The sequence below is a fragment of the Myxocyprinus asiaticus genome, chromosome 2 (genome assembly GCF_019703515.2).
Source record: "Myxocyprinus asiaticus isolate MX2 ecotype Aquarium Trade chromosome 2, UBuf_Myxa_2, whole genome shotgun sequence".
Lineage (NCBI taxonomy): Eukaryota > Metazoa > Chordata > Actinopteri > Cypriniformes > Catostomidae > Myxocyprinus > Myxocyprinus asiaticus.
The window spans coordinates 63554553-63569900 of NC_059345.1; the positions used below are offsets into that span (position 1 = coordinate 63554553).

Here is a 15348-nt window from a genome sequence, read left to right on the forward strand (position 1 = left end):
CACGCTTTATGCATCTATTTGGATCGGATGCAGAGCTTTAGGATCTCTGAGCAGCTCTTTGTCTGCTTTGGTGTACAGCGGAAAGGAAGCGCTGTCTCCAAGCAGAGGATCACCCACTGGCTCATTGACGCCATAGCTATGGCATATCACGCCCAGGACGTGCCGCCCCTGGTAGGGCTACGAGCCCATTCTACCAGGGGTGTAGCGGCCTCCTGGGCCTGGCCAGGGGTGCCTCTCTAACAGACATTTGCAGAGCAGCGGGCTGGGCAACACCCAACACCTTTGCAAGGTTCTACAACCTCCGGGTGGAACTGGTTTCGTCCAAGGTAGTGGCACGCAATACAAGCGGATAAGCCCGGGATAGCCGGCCGGGTGTATCGCTTGCACATAGCACATTTCACCTCCTCTGAGCTGAAGACGTGCACCATTAATTCCCAGTAGTGTTCACAAACTATGTTCCCTGGTTGACTTCCTCCGAGCCCTGTGGCAGTCGAGTTTTTGGAGAGACTCGCTGCCGGCCCAGTACATGTGCTAATTAAGAGCCCTGTTCTGGGGTAGATGCTCCGCATGTGGCGGTTCCCTGTAAGGTAACCCCATACGATGTTTATCTTCCGCTAATTCGCTTCCCTGTTGGCAAACTGCGTCTTCCTTGGGCAGAGCCCCCTCTGCCACAGTCTCCATGTTTGAAGTAAAAAAAATTATAATAATTAAACAATATAAAATAAAATACAAAATGTGATGTATTCAGTTCTGTGATGTGTTTATGTGTATAAGAATGTCCCAGTCCTGCCACTTCCTTAGGAATGGTGATATTCAGTTCGGTAATGAAGATGAGGTGAGGAGATGATGAAGAGATGATAAATGATGGAGATGATACCTACTGGAGGAATGGTCACCCAGAGAAGTGCAATTAGTCCACAGATGATTCACCCAAAAAATAGGGTGTCAAAAAAAAAAAAAAAGTCTGCATAAATGCATATTTTCCAAGTTAATTCCAACACGAAAATACAAGAACAAGAAATTGCTATTTCATTACAAGGATATTGACATTGTTCACAAAATATGTAAAGCTACATATATTTTTCAACATTACAGCATTTCTTTTTATAAGAAATAGTAACAATATAATGGTCGATTTTGTTTTACAAATTAACTCACATAACATACAAAATGGACTGTGTGTTATTTAATGTTGAAAATGTCCCCTCAACATGCGCAACACATTATAAAGCATATACGTCGCACAGTACACCACATCTTCACCATGACTAGCAAAACTAGCACAGGCATTGCACTTAGCCGTTCTACAGACACTTTCAAAATTACTCTACACACAGTCAATACAGACATTTTTCTTCAAATAGAGACACATCCTGACTGGATTGGTTCAAGATGTGACAGTTTCTAATGCTTATGAATTTAAGACTTGTTGCTTCATTTTAAGACCTTTTAAAGACATTTTAAGACCCGCTAAACCCTGTTAACAAAGTGCTCAGAATGGGGGCGTGGTAAAATACGCTGTTCGCTAGTTCAAATCCCAGGGCATGATGAGTGACTCCAGCCAGGTCTCCTAAGCAACCAAATTGGCCCGGTTGCTAGGGAGGGTAGAGTCACATGGGGTAACCTTCTTGTGGTCGCTATAATGTTGTTCGTTCTCAGTGGGGCACATGGTGAGTTGAGCATGGATGCCACAGTGGATGGTGTGAAGCCTCCTATGTCTCCGTGGCAATGCGCTCAACAAGCCATGTGATAAGCTGCATGGGTTGATGGTATCAGACATGGAGGCAACTGGGATTCATCCTCTGCCACCTAGATTGAGGTGACCATAAAAGCACACTGGGAATTGCGCATTCCAAATTGGATGAAAAAAAAAAAAAAACAAAGTGCTCAGAACACAAATCAGGCCAAATCATCACCAACATACTTTTCCACCAAAAGAACCAATTTAAAACATCCTGGAGGCATCTCTGGCAACTTATTGACTATATAATTGTCCGTACAAAGGACCCTCGTGAGGTACTTAAAACAAGAGCAATAGCCAGTGCAGATGTCCATGGAGCAATCAGCAATGCGTACAACTGAAGTATACTTTGGCCTTAAGACACAAAGACAAGAACAACAGAAGCATTTCTGATAGGTCCATTTGATGCCCAAGGAGAGGTACTATATGTGCCCAGCTACCACTGTGTTACTCCCCTCTGCTCTAAGGATGGGCTAACGCTCCTGAAGGACAATTAAGGTGGAAAGAGCACTATGAGGACCTACTAAACAGGGACTCTTAACTCTGAGATGGAGGCTCTTCATCACCTTCCGCAGCAACCAACAGAGGAGAAAATGGCTGCACCCCCATTCTGCAAATGTAGACCAGTTCCAGTACCTCAGCAGACTTCTCTCCTCCAAAGTCAACACTGATGATGAGAAACACCATCACCAATATTGATGATGAGGAGCACTGTAGGGCTTTACTGGTTGTTTAGATCAGTGTTACTATCAGAAATAATTCATAATTATTTCTTTAATTATTAATTAATATTTAAATTAATTAATTGAATCTAACTCATTAAAACCTCATATGGGGCTCCAATAAATGTAGTGCGCTACTTTTAGGAGCAAGTTTGTTATTAGCAAAAATTAATAATTATCAAAGATAATTATTAATTATTAAAATCAATAGAACATTGATGAGAATCAATGTTAGCTTTTTCTAATCCTTTAAATCAATAATTATCAAAGATAATTGTTAATTGTTAACATCGATGAAACATTAATTAAAATTAACACTAGCTTATTGATCATTCAGATTCAGCAATCATCAAAGATAATTATCAATTATCAAAAATCAATAGAATATTAATAAGGATTAACGTTGACGGGGCACCACCCTGGAATCAGGGACTAATAACCAGATAGTATAACAGTCTCGATATTAGATTGTTTTCTTAGGAAAATCGACATCCAAAGAATATCGATTTTCAGGAAAAAACAATGAATGAGGGCTTGAATCCGAGCACTGACATCCCGTCAGCATGACACAGGTGCATGCAAAACAAACCAAAACACTTCTCTTTGTAATATAACAAAGTTTATTTATGCAGTAATATCAATTAATAATTAATACAATGCAGTCAATAAACTTCCGACTTACAACTACAAACTAAACAGTGATATGATTAGATATGGAAATCAAAATAATCCTATAACACATGAGGGTGTGTATGTGAGAGTGTGTGTGTGTGTGTGTGTGTGTGTGTTAGTACGAGAGAGAGAGAGAGAATTAAGTGATGGCCCCAAAGCCAATTTTGCGATCGTGGGAGAGAAAGCAGCTGTTAGTTTATCACTCAGAGACACGGTGGACGGCTCGTAAACCGTCCCGCGGTCTTTTGATTCTTTAATGGATAAACTCAGTTTACCGGTCTCACCCACAATGGTGGAAATGCACAACAGTCCAATGTGGTTGGACTACAATACAGCAAATCAAATTCGTGATAATTAATACCCTGAGTATTAATAATGAGCAGACATGGCAGTCCGTAACCTGTACAAGTGATAACCTTGATACACAAGAATAACACACTACAATATTTTATCGCTGCCCAGACGTAAACCTCTTACTTGAATCGCATGAGGATGCAGAATGTGTGTTCATCCGTCCTTTAACTCAGACTTGGTTCCTCGAGGCTCGGGTGATGACGGGAGGCCGTTTCCTCGCTCTGTTGGCGGGCGTTATGGCTGCTGATTCTCGACAGGCTGGCGGATAAATCAGCGATGTCGACTTGATTGAAGATGGAAGAGAAATCTTTTCTCGCTCCACTTCTGTAGGCAAACGGATGAAGATGCGGATTGCTCGGCAGTTTCCTTCGGATCCGTTAGAGTGTTCGGTGGAACACAGAGTAATCTCAACTCGTCCAGCGAGATGGAGATTGTATGGCCACAGTTTCAAGTCGGACGTTACTTCCTTGTGCCACGAGGCTGCACCTGAGAGCAGCGATGAGCTGCGTCTACACACGGCGAGCAAAGTTGCTGGGAAGCAAATCCCGGAAGCATTTCAGAGGTATTTCTACTCCTGATGATGTCATGGTTGAGGTGCGTTCTGTCGTGTGCCTCATCCAATAGGAGTTGAGAGTTCGATCCTTTAGTGAGCAAGGCTTCATGGGATTTGTAGTCTGTTTTGGACTCCCTTTGTTTGATTTTGGCGCAGTTTTTATCAGTAAAATTTATGACTTGGTATGTGGGCCTGAGTTAGGTTTTACGACTGTGTTATGCCTGCCTTTGTCTTCTATCTGAATACATGAGGCCCAACAGCACCATCACTGTGCTAGTGCTGCTTTTTCAAGATTGAGAAAAATGCTTATTGAAAATCATGACCTGCAGGCCAGAACTAAAATCCTGGCAGGCTTTGCTTTTGCATGGGCTGCTTTTTTTATTTTACAGTTGATGTCATTCTGCCAGGTAGTGAACATTTGCCTCTTAGTGTCAAAGAGCTGTTGGATTTTGGTGTCATGCTCTTCAAACCAATCTTCATGTTAGTTAGTTAGTTTTATGTCTAAGGGTGCATGTACAGGAGTTGAGTATAGCAGACTTGAGCATGTCCCAGTGTTTCCGTATCTACTGGATACTGTTTGGGCAGTGCCATACTGAGCACAGCCTGGAACTGTTGAAAGGTGAAGCCATCTTGTAAACAATTACAAGTCAGCACATGCGCAGCATCTGTCACCCTATTCTCCCCATGCCCTCTACATTTGCAGGAAGAGCACACATCTAAACGCATTCAGTGGAAGATGCGGATATAAAAACAAGGCTGTGTGCAACAGTGAAAGCTGTCTGTGTTGTGGATGTTAAAAGTGGTGGGGACAAAATTCTCACCCAGATTTTCTTGACCCACGGACGCGGTCCTCCTCTGTGTGCATCATCGGCGCATGCACCGTCCATTGACTGTACTAAAAGAGTGTCACAAACCATAGTAGTGGCATGCGTCGAACACGTTCATATTCGCTCGCGGTCAGAAAAGTATACTTTGGAAGGCAACGCGGTCGGATGGGCGTGATCCGATCCGGAACGTGGAAAAACGAAGTATATCCGGGCCTTTACTGAGCACAACATAGGCCAATCCTATGGGCTATTAATAACAGATTGCAACTACTGTATTTTATAATTTGAGTACTGTGTCTTGTGTAGGTACACCTGTTCCGCAACTTACTAACAGTGTGTCCAGTGTGGTTTGAGAATTTTTAGAACATGAGCATTAATGCCACTGTTGTTCTTGACTTTGCATCTTGCTGAGGAAAATATAGGCAGAGCTCATGGTCTAATGTAATCAAATGGATGTTTTGTGTTAAAGATAGCTTGCAACAGCAGTATCTTATCTTTTGTTTATCACTTTTTTTGTTGTTGTTTGTTTATCACCATTTTTAAGCTACACTATATTGCCAAAAGTATTCGCTCACCCATCCAAATAATTGAATTCAGGTGTTCCAATCACTTTCATGGCCACAGGTGTATAAAATGAAGCACCTAGGCATGCAGACTGCTTCTACAAACATTTGTGAAAGAATGGGCCGCTCTCAGGAGCTCAGTGAATTCCAGCGTGGTACTGTGATTGGATGCCACCTGTGCAACAAGTCCAGTCGTGAAATTTCCTCGCAACTAAATATTCCACAGTCAGCTGTCACTGGTATTACAACAAAGTGGAAGCGATTGGGAATGACAGCAACTCAACCACGAAGTGGTAGGCCATGTAAAATGACAGAGCGGGGTCAGCGGATGCTGAGGCGCATAGTGCGCAGAGGTCGCCAACTTTCTGCAGAGTCAATCGCTAGAGACCTCCAAAGTTCATGTGGCCTTCAGATTAGCTCAAGAACAGTGCGTAGAGAGCTTCATGGAATGGGTTTCCATGGCCGAGCAGCTGCATCCAAACCATACATCACCAAGTGCAATGCAAAGCGTCGGATGCAGTGGTGTAAAGCACGCCGCCACTGGACTCTAGAGCAGTGGAGATGTGTTCTCTGGAGTGACGAATCACGCTTCTCCATCTGGCAATCTGATGAACGAGTCTGGGTTTGGCGGTTGCCAGGAGAACGGTACTTGTCTGACTGCATTGTGCCAACTGTGAAGTTTGGTGGAGGGGGGATTATGGTGTGGGGTTGTTTTTCAGGAGCTGGGCTTGGCCCCTTAGTTCCAGTGAAAGGAACTCTGAATGCTTCAGCATACCAAGAGATTTTGGACAATTCCATGCTCCCAACTTTGTGGGAACAGTTTGGGGACGGCCCCTTCCTGTTCCAACATGACTGCGGACCAGTGCACAAATCAAGGTCCATAAAGACATGGATGAGCAGGTTTGGTGTGGAAGAACTTGACTGGCCTGCACAGAGTCCTGACCTCAACCCGATAGAGCACCTTTGGGATGAATTAGAGCGAAGACTGTGAGCCAGGCCTTCTCGTCCAACATCAGTGTCTGACCTCACAAATGCGCTTCTGGAAGAATGGTCAAAAATTCCCATAAACACACTCCTAAACCTTGTGGAAAGCCTTCCCAGAAGAGTTGAAGCTGTTATAGTTCATATGCATCTAAAGGCAGATGAGCGAATACTTTTGGCAATATAGTGTATGTCAACTGTGTGTCATAGTGTGTAAAGCAGTGAGCTAACACTGCAGTCACACCCCAGTCAGGTATTTGAATCCCACCAAGACTGGTGTGAAAGCTATATTTATCATTTCCACTGTGTGCAGAGTTAACAATAAATGAAAGAAATAACTTTGTGTTAAGCTGAATTAATGGCAAAATAAAAAAAAGTACATAACTTGTAGCTCAGCTGGTAGAGCATGGCACTAGCAACACCAAGATCATGGGTTTAAGTACCATGGAACACACAAATTCATCAAATACCCTGAATGCACTGTAAATCGCTTTGGATAAAAATGTCTGCCAAAAGCATAAATGTAAATGTGAAGTTACCTCATATATATAATTTCATCTGTATAAATACAGTAAATCATCAGTTGAAAAATGTATGTGTATGATTTTGGATTGCTATATTTTAATTAGATATTTTCGTCAAGTAATGATTTGGCATAAAGTGAAACAGTACAGCCAGTGAGAAATGAAAAACTGCAGGAATCTAGGAGGCTGTAAACAAAGTCTCTTGCATGCTTGCACTTGCTCTCTCTTTCTCTCTCTCTCTCTCTCTCTCTCTCTCTCTCTCTCACACACACACACACACACACACACACACACACACACACACACACACACACACACACACACACACACACACACATGCTCTCTATTCCAGCTCGTTAGTTCCCCTGTGGTGTATTATAGGAAATATAGCATCGAATAGTGTATATCGGTTGTATACTTGAAATCAAAGTGGATTGTTAGAATGAGTGAACATGTAGGGAAGGAGTTGTTCACTCAGAATTTGGACACTACTACAAAGAAATCTACAAATGGCAGAAACCTGAAATAGTGCACAATATAGTTTTGGAAATGCAATTTTGGACACAGCAGGTGTCAAGGTTTGGCTTATTAACATGGGGAGTTAGCTCTTGCTGGCACACGCTGTACATTATTTTGGGATTTTGCATGTAGAAATGCATGCAACTTCATTACATACAGTACAGTTTTATTAATGTGCATGAATTAATAACAGAGAATATGAATGACAATTTGTAAGCTAAAGAAGTTATTGTGCTTGGATCCTGCCTTTTTTGCCTTTCTTTTTTTTTTCTCTCACACTTACTCTCTCACTCTCTCTCTCTCAGGGATGGAAAGATCAGCATGGAAGAGATGATAGACTATTTTATGAAGGCAAGTTCTCTGCTCAACTGTCAGATGGGCTTCATACACAGCTTTACAGAGACCACGTATTTGAAACCCACCTTCTGCGAACACTGCACCGGCTTTGTAAGTAGCAAATGATCAGCCAATCAGAAATGAGTAAAAACTGTTTTGTAATAAAATAAATAAATACATAAATAAATAAAGAATACTTCTTTCTAAAGCACTAGTCAGTCGGGATTCGTTTTCAAACAATGTTACAATTCTTAGCGTAGGACCACTGCGATTTCATGTTCAGATTTTTGTAATTATCAGTGGTGGAAGTGTCTATTTTCTGAATTTGGGTGTTGCAGAAGGTCATGTGCTTGGATGCATGAATTACAAAACCCACTGAAATAAACAAGACTAATAGAATTATAGCATTTTGTATAAAATTAGGGGAAGGAATTAAGGCTAATACAGTGAAAATTCTGAACAGTCTGAAATCTAACTCCTGACTACTTATTGATTGATCTGATGGAATGCCAGCAGTATTTAAACCAGCAACTGTTATTTAACCCAAGGAGTTGACTAAACAGTTTAAATCCATAATGAGTTTGCAACAGGCAACACAATGAGAAATTCCCTCCTCATGGGGAACTTGTCCCATCTAAATAGTGATTATCAGGGGTGGTTCTAGGATCAGTGAATAATTGGGGCTTAGCCCAGATCTCTGTGGATATGTATAGGGCCATCCTTTGATGAAATGTCAGAATACACTTACTGAGCACTTTATTAGGAACACCTGTACACCTACTTATTCATGCAATTATCTAATCAGCCAATCGTGTGGCAGCAGTGCAGTGCATAAAATCATGAAGATACGGATCAGGAGCTTCAGTTAATGTTCACATCAACCATCAGAATGGGGAAAAAATTTGATTTCGACTGTGGCATAATTGTTGGTACTAGACAGGCTGGTTCAATTATTTCTGTAACTGCTCATCTCCTGGGATTTTCACGAACAACAGTCTCTAGAGTTTACTCAGAATGGTGCCCAAAATAAAACACATCCAGTGAGCGGCAGTTCTGTGGACGGAAACGCCTTGTTGATGAGAAAGGCCAACTGGTTCGATTTGGCAGAAAGGCCACGGTAACTCAGATAACCACTCTGTACAATTGTAGTGAGCAGAATAGCATTTCAGAATGTACAACACGTCGAACATTGAGGTGGATGGGCTAGAGCAGCAGAAGACCACGTCGGGCACTTTATTAGGACCACAGTGTTCTTTATAAAGTTCTCAGTGAATGTATATATACAACAGTTAGTTCCAGTCCTTGAATTTGTTTGGTCGAGAAGCATCTCAAAGGTGCCAATAAAGAAGTCATAATAGCACTTGGACACTTTACTCTTTGTATCACTCCACTTTTGTGACATTAAACTGGTGTCGTTTATGTTTTTTCTCAGACAACAAACACTCCCTGAAAGATATCACTGTTTTGAAATATCTCACTGGCCTTTGTGACAGCCCAAGATTCTGTAAACAGCTCCTCTGTTTGGTGTCGGTCTCAATGGTATCTTTGATGTACAGGGTTTTGGAAAGAGGTGGCTGGCTAATTCAACGCTCAGTCTCATGGAAGTTAGAACATAAAATCGCTTACAGCACCTTTAAAATAATTCCGATGACAGCATCACTCCGCAATCACTCGGAGCAGTCATCTACCACACTACAGCTAAGAAATATAGTTAAACTAACAGCTTTAGCATTACTGTTCATCACTGCTTGCGGGTAATCAAACATGCTGAGTCTTCCTCTCTCTCTCACACACACTCACAACTATGTTACAATTCTTTGAAACAGTGTAAGCCATTACTAGTTCTAAACTGACACTTTCAAATTAGTATTGGATGTTTGGGTGCATCTTATGAACTAGAAATGGCAGATCCTGATCAGTAGTTCCACACACAGTAGTTCCACTCACTGGATGTTTTTTGTTTTTGGCACAATTCGGATAAAATTTTAGAGACTATTGTGTGTGACAGGCTGGTTTGAGTATTTCTATAACTGCTGATCTCCTGGGATTTTCAGACAACAATCTCTAAAATTTACTCAGAATGGTGCCAAAACAAAAAACATCCAGTAAGCGGCAGTTCTGTGGACGGAAATGACTTGCTGATGAGTGAGGTCAGCAGAGAATGGCCAGACTGGTCCGAACTGACAAAGTCTACTGTAACACAGATAACCACTCTGTACAGTTGTGGTGAAGGTTGGCGCTGTTTTGGCAGCACGAGGGGGACCTACACAATATTAGGCAGGTGGTTTTAATGTTGTGGCTGATCGGTGTATATATACAGTATATATATTAGTGCTGTCAGTCAATTACATTTTTTAATTATGATTAATCGGGTAATGTTTTGTAGTTAATATCGATTAATCTCAGATTTTGAAAGTGCTGAAATTTGACACTAAATATACTTATTTTCCTGTACAAATGCTTAGGAAAGATGGAAATAAATTTATATATTTTTTATGAGTGTATGTTCAAGTGCTCATGGTAAATGTGTTGCCATTTTTTAAGACAAAGAGTGAGTCTGCTTCATGAATGGAGTTGGGAAGGTCATTCCACCAACGAGGTACAGTAAAGCCGAAAGTCCAGGAAAGTAATTTGGTACCTCTTTGTGTTAATAACACAAGGCGCTGCTCATTAGCCGACCACAGGCTTCTAGTGTGAACGTAGCTCTGCAGGAATGATTCTTATTTTCCTGATGTTGTAGAGTGTAAATTTACATGATCGTGCTGTCTTTGAGATGTGTTCGGTGAAATTGAGTTGGTTGTTGATGGTAATTCCCTAGATTTCTGACTGTTTTCGAAGGTGTCGTTGTAAATGAACCCAGCTGAACGGTAATGTTGTGTTCACCAGCAGAGCTCAGTTTTCGGTAGGTTGAGTTACAGGTGATGTTCCTTCATCTAGGCCGAGATGTCTGACAAACAGGCAGAGAATTGAGCTGTCACTGTGGGGTAATTGGGCTGGAAAAAGAAGTAGAGTTGTGTATAATCAGCGTAGCAGTGGTTAGAGGACCCATGTGCTTGAATGATGGGTCTCAGTAATGTTGTGTATATAGAGAAGAGAAGTGGTCCGAGCACTGAGCCCTGAGGTACCCCAGTAAGTAGCTGATATGACTTTGAAACTTCACCTCTCCAGGCTACCTTGAAAGACCTACCTGAGAGATAGGACTTGAACCAACCAAGCTCAGTTCCTGTGATGTCCTGATTATAAAGGGTGGACAGGAAGATCTGATGGTTGACTGTGTCAAAGGCTGCAGATAGGTCTAGTAGGATAAAGGAAAGAATATTTAGCCTGTCTCGGCGACTCAGTGACAGACATCAGGGCAGTCTCGGTGGAATGTCCACCTTTGAACCTGACTTATTTTCAACTAGCAGCTTTTTCTTTGAGAGATAAGCAGAGATCTGATTGAAAACTACCCTTTTGAGTGTTTTCGCCATGAATGGGAGGAGAGAGACTGGTCTGTACTTTTCTAATTGTGGGGTTAAGCGCAGGTTTTTTCAGCAGTGGAGTTTCTTGAGACTGCTTAAACGTGGTGAGAAAAGTGCCTGTAAGTAGAGATGTGTTAATTATGTGTGTGAGTGGAGATAGGATGGACGGAGAGATGGTTGGGAGGAGGTGGGAAGGAATAGGGTCAAGGGGGCATGTGGTGGGGTGGTTTGAGAAGAGGAGTTTAGAGACCTCATTGTCAGTCAGAGGAGAGAACATGGAGAGAAAAGAGCTGCGTACAGGAGATGGGAGTTTGAGAGGGTGAGGTGCTGAGAATGTACTGCTGATCAGTAAAAAAGTGACATCTGCTGTCAGCAAGGTGTCAGGTGGTGGAGGGGGAGGATGAGGAGTGTGTTAAATGTCCTAAATAGGCTGCGAGTGTCTGTGGTGTTGTTGATCTTGTCCTGATAATAGGAAGTTTTTGCAGATGCTACATTATCAGAAAAGCAAGCAAGCAGAGACTGATACTTACTCAGATCTTCTGGATCTTTCAATTTCCACCATCTCCTCTCAGCCGCCCTGAGGTCAGTCTGATGTTCACAAAGAATGTCAGAGTGCCAGGGGTTGGGTGGTGTCATACGTGCTGGCCTAGAGGAGAGGGGACAGTAGAGCATAGTGTGTCTGTAGCAGTGTTTACTTCAGGGTGGAAAATTTTGCAAAAGAAGAGAGGTAGAGACAACAGTGGAAAGGCGGGTGGGTGAGAGAGAACAGAGGTCACATTTAAATTCACATTTATTCATTTGGCAGACGCTTTTATCCAAAGCGACTTACAAAAGAGGAATAATACATCATAAGCGATCCATCTTAAGTCATTTTTATTTGTATAAATTAGCTTTACAGAAACTTTACAAAGTCATAATAGCGCGGTTTAATAAAAAACATGATTTTAATTGCACCTTAAAATAAATAATAAAATAAACAAGTAAATTATATTTTTATTAAAACCCCCAGTGAGCAAGCTAAAGACGACTGTGGCAAGGAATACAAAACTCCATAAAATGTTGGTTAATGGAGAAAAATAACCTTGGGGTAACTAGGCTTACTGTGGGGGCCAGTTCCCCTCTGGCTAAACAGCATGAATATAATGCCAATATTAGTTTTTTATGTGTTGTACAAGTCAATATTTAAAATTACTAAACTAAGTAAGTGTTAGGGGCCAATGTTTAAACAAAAATATTTTGTATGAACTGTAAGATTAATGACTAAATCTTAGAAGTCCTTCCTGAATTAACTGCGGAACTGAATACAGATGCACAAGGAGACATTAGTACGAAAAGTGCTGCATTAGAAAGTTTCAATTGCATCAAAATAATAGTATCCAAGATACTATTGTGGCCTGGGTCTTTTCTAGGTGTATGTTGAAATCACCAAGAACCACAGGTTACGGCAAAATGAAACCAGAGGGGGAGTATGTGTTTGTGTAGATGGGAGTGTCATGTTGAACTGAATGAAGTAGTGATTAGAAACATGTAAAGGAGTAACAAGTATATTATTGGTGGTACAGTTACGTGTAAAATTAGGTCCAGCTGGTTGCCCGATCTGTGAGTTGCGGTAGTGCATAGTCTTTCCAAGTCCAGCGAGACCAGAATAGCATGAAGTTCAGTGGCCTGGGGCTTGTCTAGGTGTATGTTGAAATCACCAAGAACCACAAGTGGGTTGCCATCTTCGGGGAAGGAGGAAAGCAGGACATCCAGCTCCTCAAGAAAGTTGCAACTGACCTGGAGGGCGATATATGACAATGACATGGATTTTTGTGGGCTTCATTGTAGTGATAGCATGGAAATCAAATGAAGTATTTTTACATAGTGAGAGTTGTAAAAATGTCCAGTTGTTTGGAATGAGCAAACCTGTTCCCCCACCCCTAGAGGTATGTCGATGGGTGTGAGAGAAGGAGAAGTTGTTGGAGAGGGCAGAGGGTGTTGCTGTATCCTCTGGACGTGTCTATGTTTCTGTCAGTGTGAGAATGCTGAGGGTGGACTGTGTGATGAAGGCTGGACGGTTCCAGAGTCCAACCGAAAATGAGAGCGGAGCAGGTGCTGATGTGCAAAGTGGCCATAGGTTGTGAGGGTTGCGATGTGTCCTGTGTCAGTATCATGTAAGCTGTCTGTAACAGATAACAGGGCTGTGCTTGAGGGCACATGTTATGCGGGGCGTAGACATACAGGAATGTATAAGGAAATTGTTAAAATAAAAAAGATCCTTAAGTGCTATTGTGAGTGGTGCCTTGTCGGTGTCCTTGCTCGTTGTACTCGCACAAGTAGACTCGCTGGTCTTTACACAAGTAGGTCTTCACACGACGAGGGCTTAAAGGGATAATTCACCCAAAAATAAAAATTCAGTCATTGTTTACTCACCCCTGTGTTGTTATAACCCTAATGACTTTCTTTTTCTTAACACAAAATTCTCATTCCATGAGACTCATGATTGTTATGAAAGCATACGATAAGGTTTGGTGCGAAACAACCCGAAATCTAATGTATTATTTAGTGAAAATGTTCTCTGGCCATTATTCTCCTGTGCACGTTCATGAGTCTGCATGAGAGCTTTAGAGCTGTTTGCACGAGAGCAACAGTAGTTATGCTGCACGTGCGAAATGGGGCGTTCAAGTGAAAATACATTTTGTTTCACTTATAATTTTTTTCTTAACAATCAGGAGTCTCATGGAATAATTTATTAGACTTCTGAATTATACTTTTGTGTCCTTTTGAAGCTTGAAGAGGTGGTCACCATAAACTGCTATTGTATGACATCATTGAGCACACTTTTTTTTTTCACATTTTCTCCCTTTGTGTTAAGAAAAAGTCAGGGGGCCTGGGTAGCTCACTGGTAAAAGACGCTGGCTACCACCCCTGGAGTTCGCTAGTTTGAATCCCAGGGCGTGCTGAGTGACTCCAGCCAGGTCTCCTAAGCAACCAAATTGGCCCGGTTGCTAGGAAGGGTAGAGTCACATGGGGTAACCTCCTCGTGGTCACTATAATGTGGTTCGTTCTCGGTGGGGCACGTGGTGAGTTGAGCATGGATGCTGCGGTGGATGGTGTGAAGCCTCCACATGCGCTATGTCTCCGTGGCAACTCGCTCAACAAGCCACGTGATGATGCACGGGTTGACGGTCTCAGAAGCGGAGGCAGCTGGAATTTGTCCTCCACCACCTGGATTGAGGCAATTCACTACGCGAACATGAGGACTTAAAAGCGCATTGGGAATTCCAAATTGGGTGAAAAAGGGGAAAAATGCCAAAAAAAAAAAACAAAAAAAAGAAAAAGCCATATGTGGTTATAGCAACACAGGGGTGAGTAAACAAGGACTGAATTTTTTTGGGGGGTGAACTAATCCTTTATCACAAGGGCTGCCACTTGCATGTCACAGTGTATTTTTATTGTATACAGGGTACAGTGTATTTTTATTGTATACAGGGTACAGTGTATTTTTATTGTATACAGTCTTCTTATTTTGTGTATACTGTATATTGTATATTATTTTCATCGTATACAGTCTTCTTATTTTTGTATACTGTATATTGTATATTATTAGGTGTATATTGTATATTGTGTTGTGTAACAAGATGTGTAAACTGTGTTATGTGTAAATCAGATGTTTATTGTAATTGTCATACTGCTATGTTGCTTGGAACCGCGCCCAAGACTTTCACCCACTGTTGCACTTGTGTATATGGTTGAGTGACAATAAAGGGATCTGATATGATTTGCATCTGCTATTAATCAACAACATCGCTATATAAATGAAACTATCGTGAGATTTTGTTGTGCAGTGTTATTATGAAAGATAAATGATGTAAATGAAGAAAAAAATATACAAAGGAGTGTATTTATAATATTTTTCTATCAACACTAATATTTAAAAGATTGTTTCCCTTTCATGAACATTATACAAAAGATGAAAGATAATTCTCTTTTAAAGAGAAAATAAGGCTTTGACATCATATCCAGTATTTACACATGCGCTCGTCCTCTAACGACTTAAGAGACTTCAGAATACATGACAATATTTCCAGTGAGGGAACATAGTTATGCTCTCTT

The 15348-nt window shown here is 41.5% G+C and overlaps 1 protein-coding gene across 2 annotated transcripts in view; it reads left to right on the plus strand.

The window, feature by feature from the left end:
• Positions 1–15348, plus strand: part of LOC127453081 (RAS guanyl-releasing protein 2-like) — a 135627-nt gene that overhangs the window by 78988 nt on the left and 41291 nt on the right. For both annotated transcript variants that reach the window (XM_051719153.1, XM_051719146.1), the window contains one exon: positions 7762–7903. In XM_051719153.1, coding sequence (XP_051575113.1) covers positions 7762–7903 — 142 coding nt within the window. The remainder of the gene's footprint in view (positions 1–7761; positions 7904–15348) is intronic.